General features: G+C 42.3%; 1 protein-coding gene across 1 annotated transcript; it reads left to right on the top strand.

Annotated features, from left to right (window-relative positions):
• The first annotated feature begins 260 nt into the window (after nucleotides 1-260).
• LOC149469144 (general transcription factor IIE subunit 1-like) lies at nucleotides 261-16,885 on the top strand. The gene is made up of 4 exons (XM_089669672.1): nucleotides 261-750; nucleotides 6,363-6,564; nucleotides 10,879-11,102; nucleotides 16,304-16,885. Exons 1-4 carry the CDS (start codon nucleotides 303-305, stop codon nucleotides 16,687-16,689), a joined length of 1,260 nt encoding a protein of 419 aa, XP_089525798.1. The 5' UTR covers nucleotides 261-302; the 3' UTR covers nucleotides 16,690-16,885.
• Nucleotides 16,886-21,414: the final 4,529 nt, after the last annotated feature.

The raw sequence follows: 21,414 nt of genomic DNA, 5'->3' as shown, positions 1-21,414 counted from the left end.
CTGAAATCGTTAATGCTCCTGAGCTCATTACACCTGTTTGCAGCATGGCTTTTGGCAGAAAAATCCTCTGGGAATTTACTGATATGATACACTGCCAATGATTTTTCTTTTCCATATCTCTGCAATATATTTTGAAATTGCTTGTCCTCTGTGGCTACAATAGCTTGTGTAATTATTGTACATGTTATTTACCTCCTTTGTTGTATTTAGTCAGCTTTCTTTGTACAAAATCATAGTCAACTGCATGGTATAGTGTTTGGTGTTTTGCACCTACAGAAAGTACATGCCTTGGTCCATTCACAATGGGGGATCAAGACGCCATGACAGAAGTGCCTGCTGCCCTGAAAAGACTTGCCAAGTATATGGTCCGAGGGTTCTATGGCCTTGAGTACTCCCTGACACTGGATGTGCTCATCAGATACCCCTGTGTCAAGGAAGAGGACATTGCCCTGCTCCTCAAGTTTGAAAAGAAGCAGCTTCGAACCATCCTGCAAACCCTGAAGTCTGACAAATTTATCAAGTGTCGTATGCGTATCCAGACTGGACCAAATGGGAAGAGCACCAAACACAATTATTACTACATCAACTACAAGGTGCTTGTAGATGTTATTAAATATAAACTTGACCACGTTCGTCGCAAGATCGAGTCAGATGAGAGGGAGTCCACCAACAGAGCTTCATTTAAGTGCCCTGGATGTCACAGCACCTACTCTGACCTCGAAGTCAACCAACTATTTGACCCATTTACAGGTATGAGTTATGAGTCCAACCTGAAGTCTGGTTCTGTAATTAGTCTGTGTAAAAACTGAAAATTGGGGGTTTAAAAAGTTGTCAGGTGATTAGAAATGGCTAGGAGCCAATAGAGCTAAAACATAATCTGATTTGTATACAGGGATCTACTGTATTTACCACAAGGTAGTTCTGGGACAGATCCTAGATTAGCAGAGTAAAAAAAGATCAAAATAGAGCGCAAGTACTGGTCCTGGGCATTTAAGACTCTCTGTAGCTCAAGCAATATACAGCTACTTGGTTGGTGGACTGCACAAAATACAGGGAGCTCCACCTATAAAGCCGACGTATCAATTTGTACAGTTGTGATGGAGTATATAAAGTTATAGACAAAACAGTCAGTATGAGTGGTCACCACTGGCAATCTCTCTGTTTCTCTCAGTAAAGCGTAGCACCATTTCTGATGTTTGTAGAATAGAAACATTTCAATTTGAGAATACAGAAGGTGCTTTGTGATACAGCTACAGAATATTGTGTTCAAAGAACCATGAAGGAAAACGTAAAGTAAACCTTTCCATATAAGACTGAAAAAATAAGAGAAACCTCAGAAGTCCTTCTATGCATACTCTTGGTTCTTGGCTTTATATACACAAGTCAAAGGGTCTGCATGACAGCTAGGCAACTAGCACTTACAGAATGTGAGATCCTCATGTTTCCCTCGGTAAAGTGTTTTTTTATGTCTGTAAACCCTAACCTTGATCCAGTTGGTCTGTTTAAATACACTATTTAAAGTGCTTTGTTATTTCTGTTCAATAAGTAGAAAAAATACCTGTTTGATCATGTCAGAAATTCAAAGCTATCCTGTGCACACATCCTGCTTATTACAAAAAGCCTACATAGCCCGCTCAGTTTTTTTTTTTTTTTTTTTTTTTAATCAGAAAATATTTATTGAACAAAAAAGAGAGGACAGAATGATTACAAACAATGCCCACAACTACACGAGTGTTCCAGAGCATTCAGCAGGTTATGTCAATATTGCATATGTGAAAGTTACCAACTCAAAGATGTCCTTCTCAATATAGCACATATCAAGAGCAACATTTCTAAACCTTGACAGAGCCGTTCCAGATAACAGCAGTAGTGCCTCACATTGGGTATAAAAACATTGAACAATGAGGTTAAGGCACTAATACATGCCCAAAATTCTGTCCATGACAAGATCTACAGGAGTCAAGCCCGGTACTGCTAGCCAGTCTCCCCAGATCTTATCAAACTTCCCTGGGAAACCTTCGTGTCCCTATAGGTCAGGGTATTGGTCATACTTCAGTATTGCAAAATAAGCCTCCTGGCCTGATACAGGATCCTATTTATAGTCCGTTAGGGCATAGCCATCTAAAATACCTAATACGCAACATTTCAGCTCTAAAGGGATGGTAGTTTGAAAAACCCAATTTTTAGTATCCACTATCTCTGCCCAATAATGATGAAGTTTTTAGGGCAGCACCACAGCAAGTGGATGAGGTCGCCTTGAGCTGTAATACATTTGACACACAATGGGGACTATAAGGTTTCCATTTGGTACAATTTCAAAGGTGTGAAACGGAAAAATGTAAAGCTGTGATAGCCTTTGGGTAGTATTAAGAGAACAGGACAACACAGACTCCAACACACTGCCCAACTGTCCATCTTCAAAATTGCCAACATCCTGTTCCCATGTGTCTTTAGATTAACATGGATGTCCCTCCAAATAGGACAGGCGTCAACTATTTCATAGCACTGGGAAATAAAGCCTTTAGTTTCCGACACCAACTGGACATAACTAAATACAGGTGTTGTAGAGAGACTCATGGAACCTCATGTGCTAACTGCATGTTGGAACAGAAGGTAATAAAATTGCATAGAGGTAGGGAGATTGTTTGGAACATAGCTCTGCAAATGAGCGTAGGGAGCATTCACAGAAAATATGCCAAAAATGGGTAATGCCCCATCGCCTCCATGTCCCTGTGTAAGCTAACTGCTCAGGTCATATCTTGAACTACAAACAAATTAGTCCATATGTTGTGGAGATGGGGACAGCGGAGGTGGTTCAGTAGTTTAGCAAAATGTAACTGGGCAAGGCTGACACAATTCAGTCCACAAAAATGCTCTGTGCTGTCACCCCATAATACAAAGTTAGGAGCGGAGTGCATTTCTGACAGGTGAGTAGATGTTATTCTGTAGGGTTTTTAAAGGAATAATATATGGTAACTGCACATGTTTTGCATAAATGGACTGTATAATGTATTTTGTCCCTATTCTTTATTCTACACATAACTCAGATGCTCCCTACTTTTTAGTGTATTTCACTTCTACAAAATTCACTTAATTCACTTTTAACATCACTTTTAATGTAACTATGTAAAACAGGTAATAAATAAAAATCTGAATGTACAGTACATGATATATTTGACTTGCAAGGTAGTTGTTTTATATTGATCATAAGCACTATTTATGTAAATCTACAGATATTAGAGACCACTCATAATTGGAAGTCAGACAGTGCAGTCAGCATTCTACTAAAAGTAGAACTAAAGCCAAAACCTTTTTTTTTTCATCTTCGATAAGGGAGGGTTATAACCTCTATCAGTTTTTTTTTTTTTTTTTTTTTTTTGTACCATCTGTGTCCTATTGGGAAAATTTCCCTTTACTTCCTGTCCCATAGCCACAACAGGAAGTGGGAAGACATCTCTCTGAAGTGAGGGAAATCCTTGGTTTTCACCACAACTAGTGTTCCCATTGGAAGATTACCTCTCCTACTTCCTGTTGCTAATGGGGACACAGACAGCAATGGAAACCTGACAGGTGTTCTAATCTCTCTCCACTCCATCTAAAACAAAAAGTGCCATTAACCTCTTCCCTACCGTGCTATAGCCAAAAGACGGCTACAGCGCGGTTGTCTAGTTCTGGGAGGACATCCATGGATGTTCTCCCAGAACACACCCCCAGCTCTGCTGGTGATCTCTGTGTCCTACGGACACATCTGATCACGTGATACGGTAAGTGGCCAATCACAGTGGCCTTTTAACATGTGATCAGCTGTGTCCAATGACACAGCAGATCACCAGGTAAATACAGTTGCCAGTTATCGGCTGCACTTTCCCCATGCTGTCACAGCGTAAGGAAAGTGCTGCCGATAATCGGCAATTGTCAGAGAAGCAATCAGCACTGATCAACAGGGCACTGATGATCAGTGCCCATCCGTGACGCCTATCAGTGCAGCCTCCTCAATGCACATCAGTGAAGGATAAAAAAAATAACTTGTTTGAAAAATTTTATAACAGAAACAAAGAAAACCTTTTTTTTTTTTTCATTTTTTGCTCTTTTTTTTAGTTTATAGCGCAAAAAATAAAATGCCCAGTAGTGATTAAATACCACCAAAAGAAAGCTCTATTTGTGTGAAAAAAAATTATAAAAATTTCATATGGGTACAGTGTTGCAGGCTCCAACACCTTTTTAAGTGAGTCCAGCCCCTTGCCAAGCCTCCTGTTGGGAATTGGCTGAGGTCCCTCAAAAGTGGAGCCAACCACTCCTCAGATCCACCCACTGCCTCCAAAGCCCTCCGCTGAAAGCCTCAGAGCAGGGGGAAATTCCAGAGGGGCTGGTCTGCAGAGTCTCTCAGGCCTGACCAGAACTGGACCCCTCTGATTATCTCACCTGAGCTGCTAATCAACACCTAACTAGCCATCAGGGTCTAGCTCCACCTAGATAAACTAAGAAGGAGCTATAGTACAGTCATGGCCAAAAATATTGGCACCCCTGTATTTCTGTCAGATAATGCACCACTTCCCCAGAAAATGTTTGCAATTACAAATGTTTAGGCATTCTTATGTTTATTTATTTTGTTTGTATTGATACGACTCAAAAAAAGTGGAGAAACAAAAAGCCAAATCTGACACATTCCACAGAAAACCCCAAAAATTGACTGGACAGAATTATTGGCACCTCAATTTAATATTTGTTAGCACACCCCTTGGAAAAAATAATTGCAATCAATCACTTCCTGTAACCATCAATGAGTTCCTTACACTTCTCTACTGAAATTTTGGACCACTCTTCTTTCGCCAACTGTTCCAGGTCTCAGAATCGAAGGGTTCCTTCTCCCAACTGCTGTTTTGAGATCTCTCCACATATGCTCTATGGGATTGAGATCTGGACTAATTGCTGACTAGTTCAGTACTCTCCAGCGCTTTGTCTGAAACCGTTTCTGGGTGCTTTTTGATGTGTGCTTTGGGTCATTGTCCTGCTGTAAGACTCATGATCGCTGACAGAAACCCAACTTTCTAACACTGCACCCCAGAATTCTTTGGTAGTCATCAGATTTCATAATGCCATGCACATGGTTAAGACATCCATTGCCTGAATCAGCAAAGAAACCCAACATCAGTAAACCTCTACCATGTTTGACTGTAGAGACTGTATTTTTTTCTTTAACCACTTGCCCTCCAGAGGTTTTACACCCCCCCCCCCCCTCCTGACGAGGCCATTTTTTGCGTTACGGCACTGCGTTACTTTAACTGATAATTGCTCGGTCATACAACGCTGCACCCAAATGAATTTTGCATCCTTTTTCCCCATGTATTGAGCTTTCTTTCGGTAGTATTTGATCGCCTGACCGACAATTTTGAGAAAAAAAAAATATATTTTTGACTTTTTGCTATTAAACGTCCAGTAAAAAAATTTTAAAAATCAAATTTCATCATAAATTTAAGCCAAAATGTATTCTGCTACTTGTCTTTGCTAAAAAATCCCAATACATGTAAATTAATTGGTTTGTGTGAAAGTTATAGCATCTACAAATGGTGATCTAGATACTGGAATTTCTTTTTTTTTTAATTTTTACCAGTAATGGCGGCGATCAGCAACTTATAGCGGGACTGCGGGGGGCATTCTGACACTGCCCAGTGATACCAATACAGTGATCAGTGCTAAAAAAAAAAAAAAAAAAAAAAAGCACTGACACTGTACTAATGGCACTGGGCAGGAAGGGGTAACATTTGGGGCGATCAAAGGGTTAACTGCGCGCTGGAAGTGTTTCACTAGGGGGCTGTGTCAGTATACTTCACTGTAATCGCACTGCTTTGGATGGCTGTGGTGTGCATGAGAATGCCTAAACATTTGTAATATGCAACAATTTTCTGGGCGAAGTGGTATATTATTTGACAGAAATGCAGAGGTGCCAATATTTTTGGCCATGACTGTAGATACAATGTATGCCACAGTTAAAATATGCTGAGATACATTAAAATACATGCAATTATGGCCATGAATGGCGCATTAGTGAACACATACCAATACATTTTACATTGTTTCACAGTTAGCCTGTGTGTTTCCCCCACTTTTGCTGATTGCCCATCTCTTTATCATTTATAAACTGGGTGTTTCCCAAAGTGTTACATGATGATGTGACACATATGCATGGATAAGACAGAGCAAAGACAGTGGCATACATTGTATACAATATATGTTCGGGCACCTGTAAAGTCCCATATATGCTTGGTTTTCTATTCTCTTTCTCTCCTATATGTGATCTGGGCAATTTTATAAAGTTTTGACTGAAGCTGGCTATAATAAGGTCTTCCTTGTTTCATTTGCAGAACTCTTTCGCTGTACCTACTGCAATCAAGAAGTTGAGGAGGATTTTTCATCACTACCCAAAAGAGATGCCAGAACACTACTCGCTAAATTCAATGAGCAGATAGAACCAATTTTTCTGCTTCTTCGGGAAACAGAAGACATTGTCCTTCCAAGTGAGCTGCTCGAGCCTCAGCCAACTGAGATTCCAGAACTTGCTGACAGGTCAGTGTTTGAGGGTGTTAGGACTGGTTCAGTCAGGCTTCTGGGCTCAGTCTCAGCCCATGGCAGTTTGTTAGGAATAGGAGAGAGATACAAACATGCTCAGCATGTTGGCATTTATATAAATCTGCTGCCCACTGCAATACAAAACACCAATGTTGTGTAACCTGCATAAAAAAAAATGAATTTTTTCTTTCCCTGAAATTCAGCTTTAAAATCACAGAATTTTTATGACTACCTTTTCCATGGATGAACCTTTCAGACTTAGTAGAAAAGTTTCTCAGGAAATAAGTAAGAGTTCTCTGAAATTTAGTAAGGGTCTATAGGTTTATGGACTTTTGTTCGCTTGAAATAGGTTTGGCATTTCCATACAAGTCTAGTGCTACTCTTGTAGGAGCCACAGAAATGCTGTCCAGGTCTTCCCTAAAAGCTTTGCCCTGCAGCCAGGCACATAGGCTCATTCATACGTTTCTTCAATGAGCAGTCTAGGGGTGTGTTCTATTTTTGGAGAACTTGGATAGGGATGAGGAAATTATGTGGAATACTCCAAAAACAGAAACTATGTACTGTTGAGGACTTAAGTATTCTTTTCGATAAGCTATGGCAAAGCCTGTGCTTGAAACAAACAGTAGACTTCAGCTTAGAGAGCAGCAGCAGCAGCAGCAGCCCCCCCCCCCCTTCAAGTAAGAGATTAAATGGACAGAGCTCTCCAGAACAGAAGCTGATGCCCCCTTTAGCAAGACCCGCAGCTGATACCCTAGCACCAGAGGGGTTTTAGCAGCACAAAATCTCTAAGATCCTTTAGAGCCATGTTTCTCAAGTAGTGGGTCGCAACCAGGGGCAGACTGGACCGTGGGGCAAGTGCCCCCCAGGCCTCTCTAATGCCCCAATAAAATGTCCGGTGACCTGACAATGTAGCTTAATAAAAACTGCTGGCTGCATTAATATACATGTTAATATGGCTGGAACTGCAACTACTACCAACCTTAATATTTGTATTATTGGGGCCAGCCGGTCCCATTAAGGTGGTGTGCACAGTGCACTTACAAAGCGGTCCCGCAGCCCTCGTGTTCATTCCCCCTTTCTCCGCGGCAGCACTGGGAGGAAGTGATATATAACTACGCTTCCAGCCAGCCGCGCCGGAGGGAAGAAAAGCACCACTGTACTCCAGGGAATGACTCCGCTAGGTACTTTTCATGGGTTGTGGATGGGTGTTGGAGAGAGCATTATGAAAGGAGTGAAAGAAAACAGGAAAGTGATGGTGATGGGGGTGGGGACTGAAAGTGTGCATAAAAGGGGAGGACTGAAGGAAACCATGAAAGGGGAGGGCATGAAAAGTGGGTCAAGGTGGGTATTAAAGTAGGGTGTAAAAGGGGGATAAGGAAAGAGCATAAAAGGGGAAAGGAAGGGGGGGGCATGAAAGGGTGGGCTAAAGCAAGGCATGGAAAGGGGGATTCAAGGAGTGCATGAAATGGGGGGGGGACTGAAAACCCTCACACAAATATTGCACAAACTATTTTGTTTATTTAAAAGCCACTGAAGACATTAATACGGTTAACTTTGTGTGCCTTTTTAGAGTGAGCGGTAGAGGAGGTATTGCTCAGCTTAATGGGCTATTAGCGTGAGGTAGAGGGGACTTTGCTTAAAGTTAGGAGGTATTGGTGGATGTTTGTTATTTTATGTATGCATAAAATAATTATTTATTTTAAAAGTCTAAACAAGTGTTTTATTATGTAAAATTATGTACATTGTAGAATACGGCACAAGTTGTTTTGTGGAATAAATTATAATGTTTTGGAAATTAAATTATTTTTGGGTCACGACTTCATGACCAAGGAAAAATGTGGGTCCTGAGGTTCCATAGGTAGAGAGCCACTGCTTTACAGTTGTCTGTACCCACAAGGCCCAAGGACAGATGGTTGTCTTCCTTCATATCATCACGCCAGATCTTTAGTAGACGGCTCTTCATTCAGCTCTAGCAGAACCTGGGTCTCAGCATTCAGGCCCTCAGGACACCTACCTGAGGCCTACGGCAGTAGATACAGCAACATTGCCTGGGAGGGGAGCATCCCCTTTCCAGGCTGGACCAATCCTATACTGGAAAGACCTAGAACTCAGTGTGCTCACTGAATATATACAGTTATCCAGAATGCCATCAGAGGCTCTTTCTCTGGGATAGGCCAGGGCTGTATCAATATTCATGCTGCTATCTGCATAGCTCCACACCTATCATCCAGAAACTTCTCAAGCTTTCTGGATGCAAAGGGAGCTATCAGGTTGGCAGCAGTTGAACATACTGAACAGACCTAACTAGCAGAACACAGCGGCGCTGATTACAGTGTGCAAGTTATGCTTTTACCTAACAACAATTACAACCTCACCGACTACAGTGTGACATGATTTACCTCCAAAACACAACTAAATCCTATCTATCTAAACCTAGCACCTATCTAGGAGGGTGCTACACAAGTCTTGGGGAATGTAAAACCTTTTTAAAGTAAGGCGAATGCACCTGTTTATGAATTCTGAAGGATCTCCGATGTCTCAAACTGATGCCATTGACACAAGCCCAAAGCCTTTTGACAGGCTTTGACTTGCTGTACAATTTTAGTGCTACACCTAGAGGCACCGCTGAATTGTTCTGGGATTTCTCTGCTCACCTGAAGATGACATACCTTGCTCACCCAGCACTTATAAACACACCTCTATCCCAACAGGCATGAATGAGACTGCCTGCACATGAATGCAAGGAACACCTGTGCATCCCGTACAGACAAAGATGGCCCCTCGCATGGGTGTACAGATATGTACACCCCTGTGAATGAGGCCTAATGCGTGCTGATGCTAGCAATATACCAGAGGCAGATGATGTCACTGAGAAGTATGCTCTTTTGGCTCTACTTCTCCTGTGTGTCAAAGAAGTGCACTTAGTTCTGCAAAGTTCAGCTAAAGTCCGCTGTTGCCTCAGCTGGTCCAGACTCCGGAGAGATCCTGACTTTAATGTCGCAATCCACCCAGATCCCTGGACTGGCAGCTGGCTCAGCCTCTCAGTGCACCTCTGAGCCAGCCGATCCCACCACCCTCCAAAGCCTGGCATCTCAGTGAGCGCTGGAGGGGCAGAGCAGAAAGCCAGTGCCTGACAGTCACCGGCACTTTGCTCCGTGAATACCAAGAACTAAGGGGCAGATGATGTCACTGAGGACTCGTAGAGAGCAAGGAATTTTGTTTTTCATTAGGCCTCAACATATATGCCTATGTGTACATAACTATTTAGTGGGAAGCTGAAACATATATAAATATATATCTGTTTTACTTATAAAGGATTTTTTATTTCTGTTCATCCAGTCGTGATTTTTTTATTTTTTTTATAGCCCTATAGCACAGCCAGCCAGGTAACCTGAATTTGTTCTGTGATTAAGCAATGCAGCCAGGTCATCACCATGTAGCAACAGACTTATAAGGCCGCGTCTTTGCTTTCCACTTCCATCAGCACATTAGAATACAGCTCACTTGATTGGTTCCAAGTGCTTCCCCTCTTTCTCTCTTTTACAGAATCTCCTGAAGGGACGGTTACAGAAAGCTTAAATTTGGGTAAATTTCAGGTGTAGTTGTGTCTAAAATGCATTTCATTTATTTTAATTAAAGGAGAAGTAGGATGTATGTTCTTTTGGCTCTACGTCTCCTGTGTGTCAAAGAAGTGCACTTAGTTCTGCAAAGTTCAGTTAAACTCCGCTGTTGCCTGATGTCACTCAGCTGGTTCAGACTCTGGAGAGATCCTGACTTTAATGTCGGGATGCACCCAGATCCCTGGACCAGCAGCTGGCTCAGACTCTCAACTCACCTCTGAGAGCCTGAGCCAGCCGCTCCCACCCACCCCCACAGCCCAACACCTCAGTGAGCACTGGAGGGGCAGAGCAGAAAGCTGGTGCCGGAAATCACCGGCTCTCTTCTCTGTGAATACCAAGAACTAAGCAATCCATGGTCTTTGATCATTTAGTTCTCAATGTAGAGGCAGCAGGGGACAGATGCAGCATCAGATTGATGCTGCATCCACCTATGTGAGTATATGTGTGGGGGTTTTTTTTGTTTTTTTTTTTAGTTTCCAAACTTCTCTTTTAAATGCATGCCTGCATTAAGTTGTGTATTTTTTTAACTTACCTTCTGCTTTAACTGTTGGCCATCTGTGTTATTATTGATCTTTGTAAGTCTAATCTACTGTCAACAGCAGAGCTAAACTTCATGTGTGTCCAAATGCTGATAAACGTTTAGGAGACTTAATCCTTGATCAGACATATAATACAGACTTATATACTCCAGCTATGAACAGGCTGCCGCCATTGCCGCTATGGACCTACAGGGATGCCAGGGAAGATGGGCCAACAAAAGCTCATCTATGGGTAACATGTATGTCCAGAATATTACCATTAATGTTCGCGAACCAGAACTGAAAAAGATCAAGGAAAAGAAGGGGAAGGAGCAGCCGGTCTGGATGAAAATTAGTACAGTGCATGAAGTCGTTCCAGAAATAAGTGCCAGTTGCAGTGAGTATTGGAGAAAGATGTTGGGTGAAGAACTGGTGGAAGGGAACCACACTTTGATATGGTGTAAGGATTGGGTAAAACTGGAATCTGGAGTGATCTTTCCCACTGATTTTATCATATGAATTGGACCTAGGAAAGTAAGTGCACATTTCAAAAGGTTTAAGGATATGCAGTGACACATAACAAATGCACTGGGTGGAGGGGGTAGATTTGTCAAGCAAAGCATGGACTAAATCATCTACCTATCCCACAGGAATTGAGGATTTTCTTTTAGTACAGAGTCTGCAAACTGCATTGCATTTGTGACCCTTGTGCCTGAAATCACAGAGACTAAATTCAGTATTTGTTCCAAATCTATCATTTCATATTCAATGGTTATTAACAATAACAGAGACATATGGGCATGAATTATATACAGTGAAGGAAATACGTATTTGATACCCTGCTGATTTTGAATGTTTGCCCACTCACAAAGAAATGATCAGTTTAAAAATCAAATGGTAGGTGTATTGTAACACTGAGAGACAGAATAGCAACAAAAAATTCAGAAGAAATGCACATCTAACAAATTATGCACTGATTTGCATGTTCATGAGGGAAATAAGTATTTGATCCCCTATCATTCAGCAGGATTTCTGGCTACCAGGTGTCTTTCATACAGGTAACAAGCTGAGATTAGAAGCAGTCTCTTAAAGGGAGTGCTGCTAATCTCATTTTGTTACCTTTATAAAAGACACCTATCCACAGGAGCTATCAAATGATCAGATTCCAAACTCTCCACCATGGCAAAAACCAAAGTGCTGTCCAAAGATGTCAGGGACACGATTGTAGACCTACACAAGGCTGGACTGGGCTACAAAACTATCGCCAAGCAGCTTGGTGAGAAGGTGACAACAGTTGGTGCAAATGGAAGAAACACAAAACAACTGTCGGTCTCCCTAGGTCTGGTGCACCATGCAAGATCTCACCTCGTGGAGTGTCAATGATCATGAGAACAGTGAGGAAACATCCCAGAACTACACGTGAGGATCTTATCAATAATATCCAGGGAGCTGGGACCACAGTCACCAAGAAAACAATTGGTAACACACTACGCCGAAAAGGACTGAAATCCTGCAGTGCCCGCAAGGTCCCTTTGCTCAAGAAAGCACATGTCCAGGCCCGTGTGAAGTTTGCCACTGAACATCTGAATGATGCAGAGGAGGACTGGTTGAAAGTGTTGTGGTCAGATGAGACCAAAATCGAGCTCTTTGGTATCAACTCAACTTGCCAAGTTTGGAGGAGGAGGAATGCTGCCTATGACCCCAAGAACACCATCCCAACTGTCAAACATGGTGGTTGAAACGTTCTACTTTGGGGGTGTTTTTCTGCTAAGGGGACAGGACAACTGCACCGCATCAAAGGGATGATGGACCGGGCAATTTACCATCAAATCTTGGCTGAGAACCTTCTTCCCTCAGCCAGGGCATTGAAAATGGGTCATGGATGGGTGTTCCAGCATGACAATGACCCAAAACACACGGTCAAGGCAACAAAGGAGTGGCTCAAGAAGAAGCACATTAAGGTCTTGGAGTGGCCTAGCCATTCTCCAGACCTTAATCCCATTGAAAATCTGTGGAGAGAGCTAAAAGTTTGAGTTGCCAAACATCAGTTATAAAACCTTAACGACTTGGAGAGAATCTGCCAAGAGGAGTGCGCCAAAATCCCTCCTGAGATGTGTGCAAACCTGGTGGCCACCTACAAGAAACTTCTGACCTCTGTGATTGCCAACAAGGGATTTGCCACCAAGTACTAAGTCATGTTTTGTGAAGGGGATCAAATACTTATTTCCCTCATGAACATGCAAATCCGTGCATAATTTGTTTGACATGTAATTCTTTTGAATTTTCTATTGCTATTCTGTCTCTGTATGGGGCATTCGTTTAAAAAAAAAAATATATATATATATATATATATATATATGTATCTCCAGTTTCAGTAAAAATTATTTTGTATTTTTTGCAGTCAAGACCTCAATAATGTGGGTGCCTGCAACTACACTGCTCAAAAAAATTAAAGGCACACTTTGAAAACACATCAGATCTCAATGGGGAAAGATATCATGCTGGATATCTATACTGCTATGGACTGGGTAATGTGTTAGGAATGTAAGGATGCCCCATAATTTGATGGAAATTAAAATTATCAACCTACAGAGGACTGAATTCAAAGACACCCTGAAAATCAAAGTGAAAAAATTATGCAGCAGGCTAGTCCATTTTGCTGAAATTTCATTGCAACAACTCAAAATGGTTTTCGGTAGTTCGTGGCCCCCACGTGCCTGTATGCATGCCTGACAACGTTGTGGGCATGCTTCTAATGAGACGACGGATGGTGTCCTGGGGTATTTCCTCTGAGATCTGGACCAGGGCATCACTGAGCTCCTGGACAGTCTGAGGTGCAACCTGGTGGCTTCGGATGGACCAAAACATGATATTCCAGAGGTGTTCTATTGGATTTAGGTCAGGTGATCATGGGGGCCATTCAATGTTACCAATTCCTTCATCCTCCAGGAATTTCCTGCAAACTTTCATCACATGAGGCTGGTTATTGTTCCAGGAGGAACCCAGGAACCACTGTGCCAGCATAGGGTCTGACAATGGGTCCAAGGATTTCATCCCAATACCTAATGGCAGTCAGGGTGCCATTTTCTAGCCTGTAGAGGTCTATGCGCCCCTCCATGGATATGCCTCCCCAGACCATCACTGACCCACCACCAAAACGGTCATGTTGAACAATGTTACAGGCAGCAGAACGTTCTCCGTGGCTTCTCCAGACTTTTTCACATCTGTCACTTGTGCTCAGGGTGAACCTGCTCATATCTGTGAAAAGCACAGAGCACCAGTGGCAGACCTGCCAATTATGGTGTTCAGTGGCAAATGCCAATCGAGCTCTATGGTGCCGGGCAGTGAGCACAGGGCCCACTAAAGGACATCAGGCCCTCAGGCCACCCTCGTGAAGTCTGTTTTTGATTGTTTGGTCAGAGACATTCACACCAGTGGCCTGCTGGAGGTAATTTTTTAGGGCTCTGGCAGTGCTCATCCTGTTTCTCCTTGCACAAAGGAGCAGATACTAGTCCAAATGATAACCACTTGCCTACTGGGCACTTATACCCCCTTCCTGCCCAGGCCAATTTTCAGCACTGTCGCACTTTGACAATTGCACAGTCATGCAACACTGTACCCATATGAAATATTTATATATTTTTTCACACTAACAGAGCTTTCTTTTGGTGGTATTTAATTGCCACTGGATGTTTTATTTTTTGTGCTATAAGCAAAAAAAAAAAGCAAAGAATAAAAAAAAAAAATTCTTTGTTTTAGTATGAAATTTTGCAAACAAGTAATTTTTTCTCCTTCACTGATGTGCATTGATGAGGCTGTACTGATAGGCAGCACTGATGAGCTGGCACTAATGATACTGCACTGATATGCAGCAATGATGGACACTATGGCACTGATGGGCAGTACTGACTGGCAACACTGGGCACTGACTGGCACTGCTCATCAGTGTCGAACTGTTTTCTGACAATTGCTGGTTATTGGTAGTACTATCCTCACGCTGTGACAGCGTGAGGGAAGTGAAACCGACAATCAGCAACTGCATTTACAAGGTGATCTGCTGTGTCATTGGACACAGCTGATCACGTGGTAAAAGGCCACTGTGATTGGCCTTTTACCACATCACACCCTCCCACATGACGCCCTCCCAGAACTGGACAACCGCGCTGTAGCAGTCATTCAGCTATATCCCGGTTGTCAAGTGTTAAGGACCTGTCCAGCTCTAGTAGAGTAACTGCCTGTTTCCTGGAATCTCATCCATGCTGTTGAGACACTTCAAAAAACACAGCAAACCTTCTGGCAATGGCATATATTGATGTGCCATCCTGGAGGAGTTGGACTGCCTGTGCAACCTCTGTAGGGTCCAGGTATTGCCTCATGCTACCAGTAGTGACACTGAACCTAGCCAAATGCAAAACTAGTGAAAAACCATCATAAAAGAGGAGTAGGGAAAAAAATGTCAGTGGCCTCCACCTAAAAAAACCATTCCTGTTTTGGGGGTTGTCTCGTTGTTGCCCATCTAGTGCATGTGTTGTTAATTTCATTAACACCAAAGCAGCTGAAACTAATTAACAACCCCCTCTGCTACTTAACTGACCAGATCAATATCCCAGGAGTTTAATTGGCTTGATGCTACACTCTGATTAAAAAGTGTTCCTTTAATTTTTTTGAGCAGTGTATATATTTTTGTTACCAATATATAGTTTTTCTTTGTGCTATGTTTAACTAGCCTATTTAATTGCCCAAAAATAATACATATGTGCAGTTTTCATTTAAAGCAGGCCGTGGGCTTTTAGCTTCACTGAGTATTTACAATTTTTTTCAGGCTCTAGAGTCTGATTATACTCCTATATGAGTAACCATCCTTGCCTATGGAAGGTACTTTGGCTAATCTAGGCCATGAGTTATGATGTTCGAATAGTAACTGTAATATTGATGAGTGTGTCTCACCAAATTGCACTAGCACTTAATGAGTGCTAAAATGGCCTTTTAAGAAAATATTACATCAAGAAATTTAGATCACTTGTGCAGCGCTTTATCATACTTTTTAAGTGTTTTTGGTAAACCAGCGCTGTTGACCCTTATAGTGTTCACAGGACACCTGATGACACTGTAACTAAGAAAGGAACTACTGTAATTGGGTACAAGGGCCATTGCTTTGGTGACACTGCAACCTCCATGTGAATACTGCTGCAGACCCAAAAATAATACCTTAAACCAGGGGTTTCCAAACTGTGTCCCTTTGCTAGCCTATATCTGGCCCTTGGGGCACTATTCCTCCCAATGATATGGGGCACTGTTCCTCCCACTGACACTAACAATGGTGAACCATTTCTTCCACTGATGGGGTACTATTGCTCCCATTTATATCAATGATGGGGCACCAATCCTACTGACGACAAAACCTGAGGCCATGTTTATCCTCATTGATGCTGGACATTTTCTACCCCCACTGGCCATAATCTGGCCCCCTAAAGTCTGAAGGACAGTAAACTGGCCCTTTGTTTGAAAAGTTTGGAGAACCCTGCCTTAAACTAAATGACAATAATGCATAGTTTTGAGGATCTGAATAAACACTCCTTCTTTCCATTTCTTCCACAGCAACTGATATGCCAGTCATTGATGAAAATGCCAACAAGAAAGACAGTGGTGGTGACAATGAGGTCATCAGAACTCTTCTAATCCATGAAATGAAATCTGGATCTGGTCCCACCCCAACCCAAAATTCTAAAAGTGATTCAGACAGTGATACTAGTGAATCTGATGAAGAAAAAAAGCATGCACAGCCTGCTCCAATAAACCCCAGCAGCAGTGCAGAGCAGGAGGAGGAAGGAGAAGCTGTAGATCCAGTGGTCATGGTTGGTGGTCAGGCCCATGTATACAGCGAGGTCAGTCAGAACCCCACGCTGGTGTCCTTCATGACCGATGAGGAGAGAGAAGTGTACATTAAAATAGGACAACAAATGTTCCAGTCTGCATTTGATTGATAGTTAATTTGGCACATCATGCTAAAAAGCCCACATAATGCACAATGGAAAAAAAAAATAAATATATATATATATATAACACTTTATTTTTTTGTTTTGCTTGGCCTGTGTGTCAAGAGTTTGCTTCATCATTTTCCTGCAGATACATATATAAATTTTTTTCTTATGTTCTTGAGTGTATGCTCTATGAATAAAATATTGCTGCATATATATGGTCTCACTGTCTCTCTGCGGTCCTTTGAGCAGGAAATTGAAAAATTATTTTTCTGATACCTACTATAATTTTCATTTTCTGATGCCTGTTTGTTTCAGAACAGGAATACATGCCAGATAGTGGAAAGATACCATGAAATGTGGACTTCAACTGCAGTGCAATCTCCAGAGTTGTTGCGCTCAACTTTCCTTCATTACATAGTGTGCCACTGACCTGGAACATCTATGAAGCATGTATCTTCTTTCTGAGTCAGTGACTAAGTAGTGATGAAAAGACTGATGGGATAGGACTTTGGATTTCACCTTTTAGGAATAGGTATAAACCACTCTCATGTTTTTATCCTCATAGTCTGAGACTGCACTGTCATTGCCAGCCCCTGGTACTAAAAGCCAGGAATTAATTAACATAGACAAAATAATTACAAACTCACTGAGAGTATCCCCTTACATTTGTCCTCCTAAATCTTGTAGTCACAACTCACTCCTAAATTTAGAGGGATACTAACCTAGGCCTAACTTACTCATGGACAGAGTGGTTTGCTGCCATAATTAATTGCAAGAAATCAATGTGAAGCACCAATTGTCAACTAAAATCCTGAATCATACATGACTGAAAACATAAATGTATTCCACATATAGGGGTTTAGATGATCCAACTTCAGAAGCATATTGTCCAATAGTTGCTGTAAAGGCACCAGGACACCACTCCAGACCATTCTGATTGAATATATTGTGGTTATGCATAACAATCCTGTGCATATAACTGCCAGACCATCACTTGTAGTAGGTAGCACAGAGAGTGGCTTTCTTTTTCACTGTGGGCTACAAACATCCTTCTGTGAATGCACGAACTATGCCACGGAATTGCTTGCCATGGACTGTTGTTTTACATAGCACAGATGGGTCTAAACTGCTTTGCCATAGACATAATGCAAGATTTCCTGAGTCTAAGTGGCTGCAAAGTAAGAGCTGGTCCAGAGAATGAGGACATTGTTGATGTATCTATACCAGGATAAAATCCTGGGCAGGCACATCGACGATACCCCCTCCAGCAAATACCCAAGATTCCCAGTCTCCAAGATAGATGCATAAAAGACCGGCACCCTAGGGTGCTCAATTTTCAAAAATGATACTGTCTCCTTGTCTATGAGATCACCGCTGTAAGCTTTACCAATAATTCAGTTGTTCTCTGGTTAAATTGATAGGCGGAATGGGTGTATACCATTCAGGATTATTAAGAATGCATCTGCACATTGCAATATATTTGTTTCTATCCATAAAAACAATATTCCCTCCTTGGTCTACGGCCTTAACCACTATCTCAGAATTTAAATGTAATTCCTGCAATGCAGTTCTTTCAGATTCATTAACATCCTCTGTACTGGCATGGTGGAGGAGATGGGGGAATTTCATGGAACAACTTTCAATCAATCCCTACAATCTTCGTTTCACGAGTGATTGGCACTGAAACAAAGTTACATTCTTAGATCTGTCAATATAAATAACATCCCAATTAACCAGCAAGACTACTTTATATAGAAAGCCGACTGCTACAGTCTGTTACATGCAGACAACTTTCACCCATGCCCCGTAGTTCATGGCCTTCCAGTTGCCCAGTACTTGAGAGCCTGAAGAAATTGTACAGATTTGACTGACTTTGAGATAAAAGCCAAGGAATTACGAAGGAGATTTCATAGGAGAAGATACAAAGATAAATGGTTGCTAACAGCCTACAAATAGGCCAAAGAGAGTAATTGAGAGGAATTATTGTTCAGTCACAGAGCGTCTAATGACGTGGATGACAGGAACAAAGTCAAATTGTGCCTTTAAATTGTGCTGCAATCCAACGATCAGCAGACATAGTGGGCTTCTGTAGAAGGTTGGGGGAGGATAACGTAGCTGTACATGCAGACGATACCCATTCTGTTTTTAGGGGATAACTCCTCCTCTTTGATGGCTTCTGTGACGAACCGTCACTTTGTGATAACATTTTGCCCTTTCTGTTTCAGTTTTCTCCTCTTTGTAAAGCTGTATATGTTTAGCAGCTGTTATGTAGGCAGATATTCTACACTGTTTGTTTAGGGAAATGTGACCTTGTAGTCTTTCACTTCTATAGAGTTCATACTGAATTGTTGGGTTGTAGGGTTTTGTTGTGGGTGGGGAAAACCCTGTGCCAGGCTGTCTGGTGGGGGTTCAATAAAGATTGATTCATTTCACCCTACACGAAGTTCCGACTCATGGTTTGGGATAGCAGGGAAGGCTTGGTTTTGAGCTCTAATACCTGCCTTGGCAGAGTGCTGGAAGACTTGCTGGACAAGGGGATCATTGGCTGAGACGCATCGCTCCGCACAAGGAAGCCCAGGCAGAACGGTTCCGCTACAGCTTCCATGTCCCTTATCTCTGTATATGGTTCATTTTCTGGGTTTACCATTGACTTATTTGGAAACAAGGACACCCCAGAATAAAACTTACTACCCTTCAGCTTCCCAAGGATAGTGAGGGTGTGGCGATACCTAATGCCAAACTGTACTATCTAGCCTCCCACCTCCAACATGTGTGGGTGGCATTCAGTTAACATTCTAGACCCCATGCAATGCATTTTATTTTCCAGACTTCCGGAAGCCCCCTTAGTGGGCCTGTTGGTATTGAGTCACTTTCAGGTACACCGTACGATTTTGACGTTTTACATGCTTCATCATCTGTGGGAATATGTTAGGGATCTAACATCTCATAAAGGATATATGCCCATTTGAAACAACCCTAACCTCCCTGAATTGGCCACACTTACAGGTTTCAATACCTGGTGGCAAGCGGGTATAATCCATCTATATCAACTGTATAGGAATGATGTTTTGTTATCATTTGAAAACTTAGTGGAGAGATATCATTGAACACATACGATATTTTTTCAATATCTTCAGCTCTGTCATGCCTTACGTTGCCAGGCTGTCTCGATGGAGTTGAAATATAATGCCTCCAATGTACTGGAAATGGCGGTATCCTCATCCAGCAGTAAAAGGGGTTTGATAGGGGATTTATACTCTGCCTTACATGTCACATTTAGGGAACAGATACAGTTGAAGTGTGGAGACAGATGGGAGGAGGATTTGGGTCCCTTTGAAGATCAATGGCAACAAGCACTTGGAACTCATCCGTAAGTATCATTATCTCCCTCTCAACGGTTGACACAACTATTTATTTTACACGGGGTTCATTATCCCCCACACCGCTTGCACATTTGTGGTAGATGTTCTTTACCCAACTGCCCGCGTTGTACGGTACATATTGGGTCTTTGATCCATATGCTGTGGTGTTGTCCCAAACTATCGTTATTGGACTGCAATTTTTGTTACACTTAACATTTGTTCTACATAAGTCCCTCTAGACCCGAAGGGTGCTAGATTGGCTATTATCCAGGAGGAGATGTTTCCCTTGGATTATACACCGCTCAGGAACACTTTTTAATCAGAGTAGAACATCAAATCAATTAAACTCCTGGGATATTGATCTGGTCAGTTAAGTAGCAGAGGGGTTTTTTTAATCAGTGTCAGCTGCTTTGTTGTTAATGAAATTAACAACAGGTGCACTAGATAGGCAACAATAAGACAACCCCCAAAACAGGAAGGAATTGTTTTACAGGTGGAGGTCACTGATTATTTTTTTCCCTACTCATCTTTTATGACTTTTTTTTTTTTTTTACTAGTTTTGCATTTGACTAGGTTCAGTGTCACTACTGGTAGCATGAGACGATACCTGGACCCTACAGAGGTTGCACAGGCATTCCAACTCCTCCAGGATGGCACATCAATACGTGCCATTGCCAGAAGGTTTGCTGTATCTCCCAGCACAGTCTCAAGAGCATGCAGAAGATGCCAGGAAAAAGGCAGTTACTCCAGGAGAGCTGGAAAGGGCTGTAGAATGTCCTTAACCCATCAGCAGGACCAGTATTTGCTCCTTTGTGCAAGGAGGAAGAGGATGAGCACTGCCAGAGCCCTACAAAATTACCTCCAGCAGGCCACTGGTGTGAATATCTATGACCAATCAGAAACAGACTTGATGATGGTGGCCTGAGGGCCTGACATCCTCTAGTGGGCCCTGTGCTCACTGCCCGGCACCATAGAGCTCGATTGGCATTTGCCATTGAACACCAGAATTACCAGGTGTGCCACTGAGAGCAGGTTCACCCTGAGCACATGTGACAGATGTGAAAGTTTCTGGAGAAGCTGTGGAGAACATTATGCTGCCTGTAACATCTTTCAACATGACCGTTTTGGTGATGGCTCAATGAGGGTCTTGAGAGGCATATCCATGGAGGGATGCACAGACCTTTACAGGCTAGACAATGGCACCCTGACTGCCATTAGGTATCAGGGATGACCCTACACTGGTGCAGCGAATCCTGGGTTCCTCCTGGTGCACGACACTGCCCAGCCTCAAGTAGCGAGAGTATGCAGGCAGTTCCTGGAGGATGAAGGAATTGATAACATTGAATGACCCCAAGCCTGACTGAAA

The sequence above is a fragment of the Staurois parvus genome, unplaced genomic scaffold (genome assembly GCF_062004578.1).
Source record: "Staurois parvus isolate SC_StPar_1 unplaced genomic scaffold, SC_StPar_1.0 ptg000080l, whole genome shotgun sequence".
Taxonomy (NCBI): domain Eukaryota; kingdom Metazoa; phylum Chordata; class Amphibia; order Anura; family Ranidae; genus Staurois; species Staurois parvus.
The sequence above is the reverse complement of the archived record's forward strand: the minus strand, read 5'-3'. Positions and strand labels throughout refer to the sequence as shown.

What these genes read in the sequence shown, in the direction of transcription:
- LOC149469144 (XM_089669672.1), top strand. Translation starts at nt 303, where the DNA reads ATGGGGGATCAAGACGCCATGACAGAAGTGCCTGCTGCCCTGAAAAGA. An exon ending in ATTCCAGAACTTGCTGACAG is followed by an intron (nt 6,565 to 10,878) that starts GTCAGTGTTTGA and finishes TATATACTCCAG; the next exon opens with CTATGAACAGGCTGCCGCCA. An exon ending in AGAAATAAGTGCCAGTTGCA is followed by an intron (nt 11,103 to 16,303) that starts GTGAGTATTGGA and finishes TTTCTTCCACAG; the next exon opens with CAACTGATATGCCAGTCATT.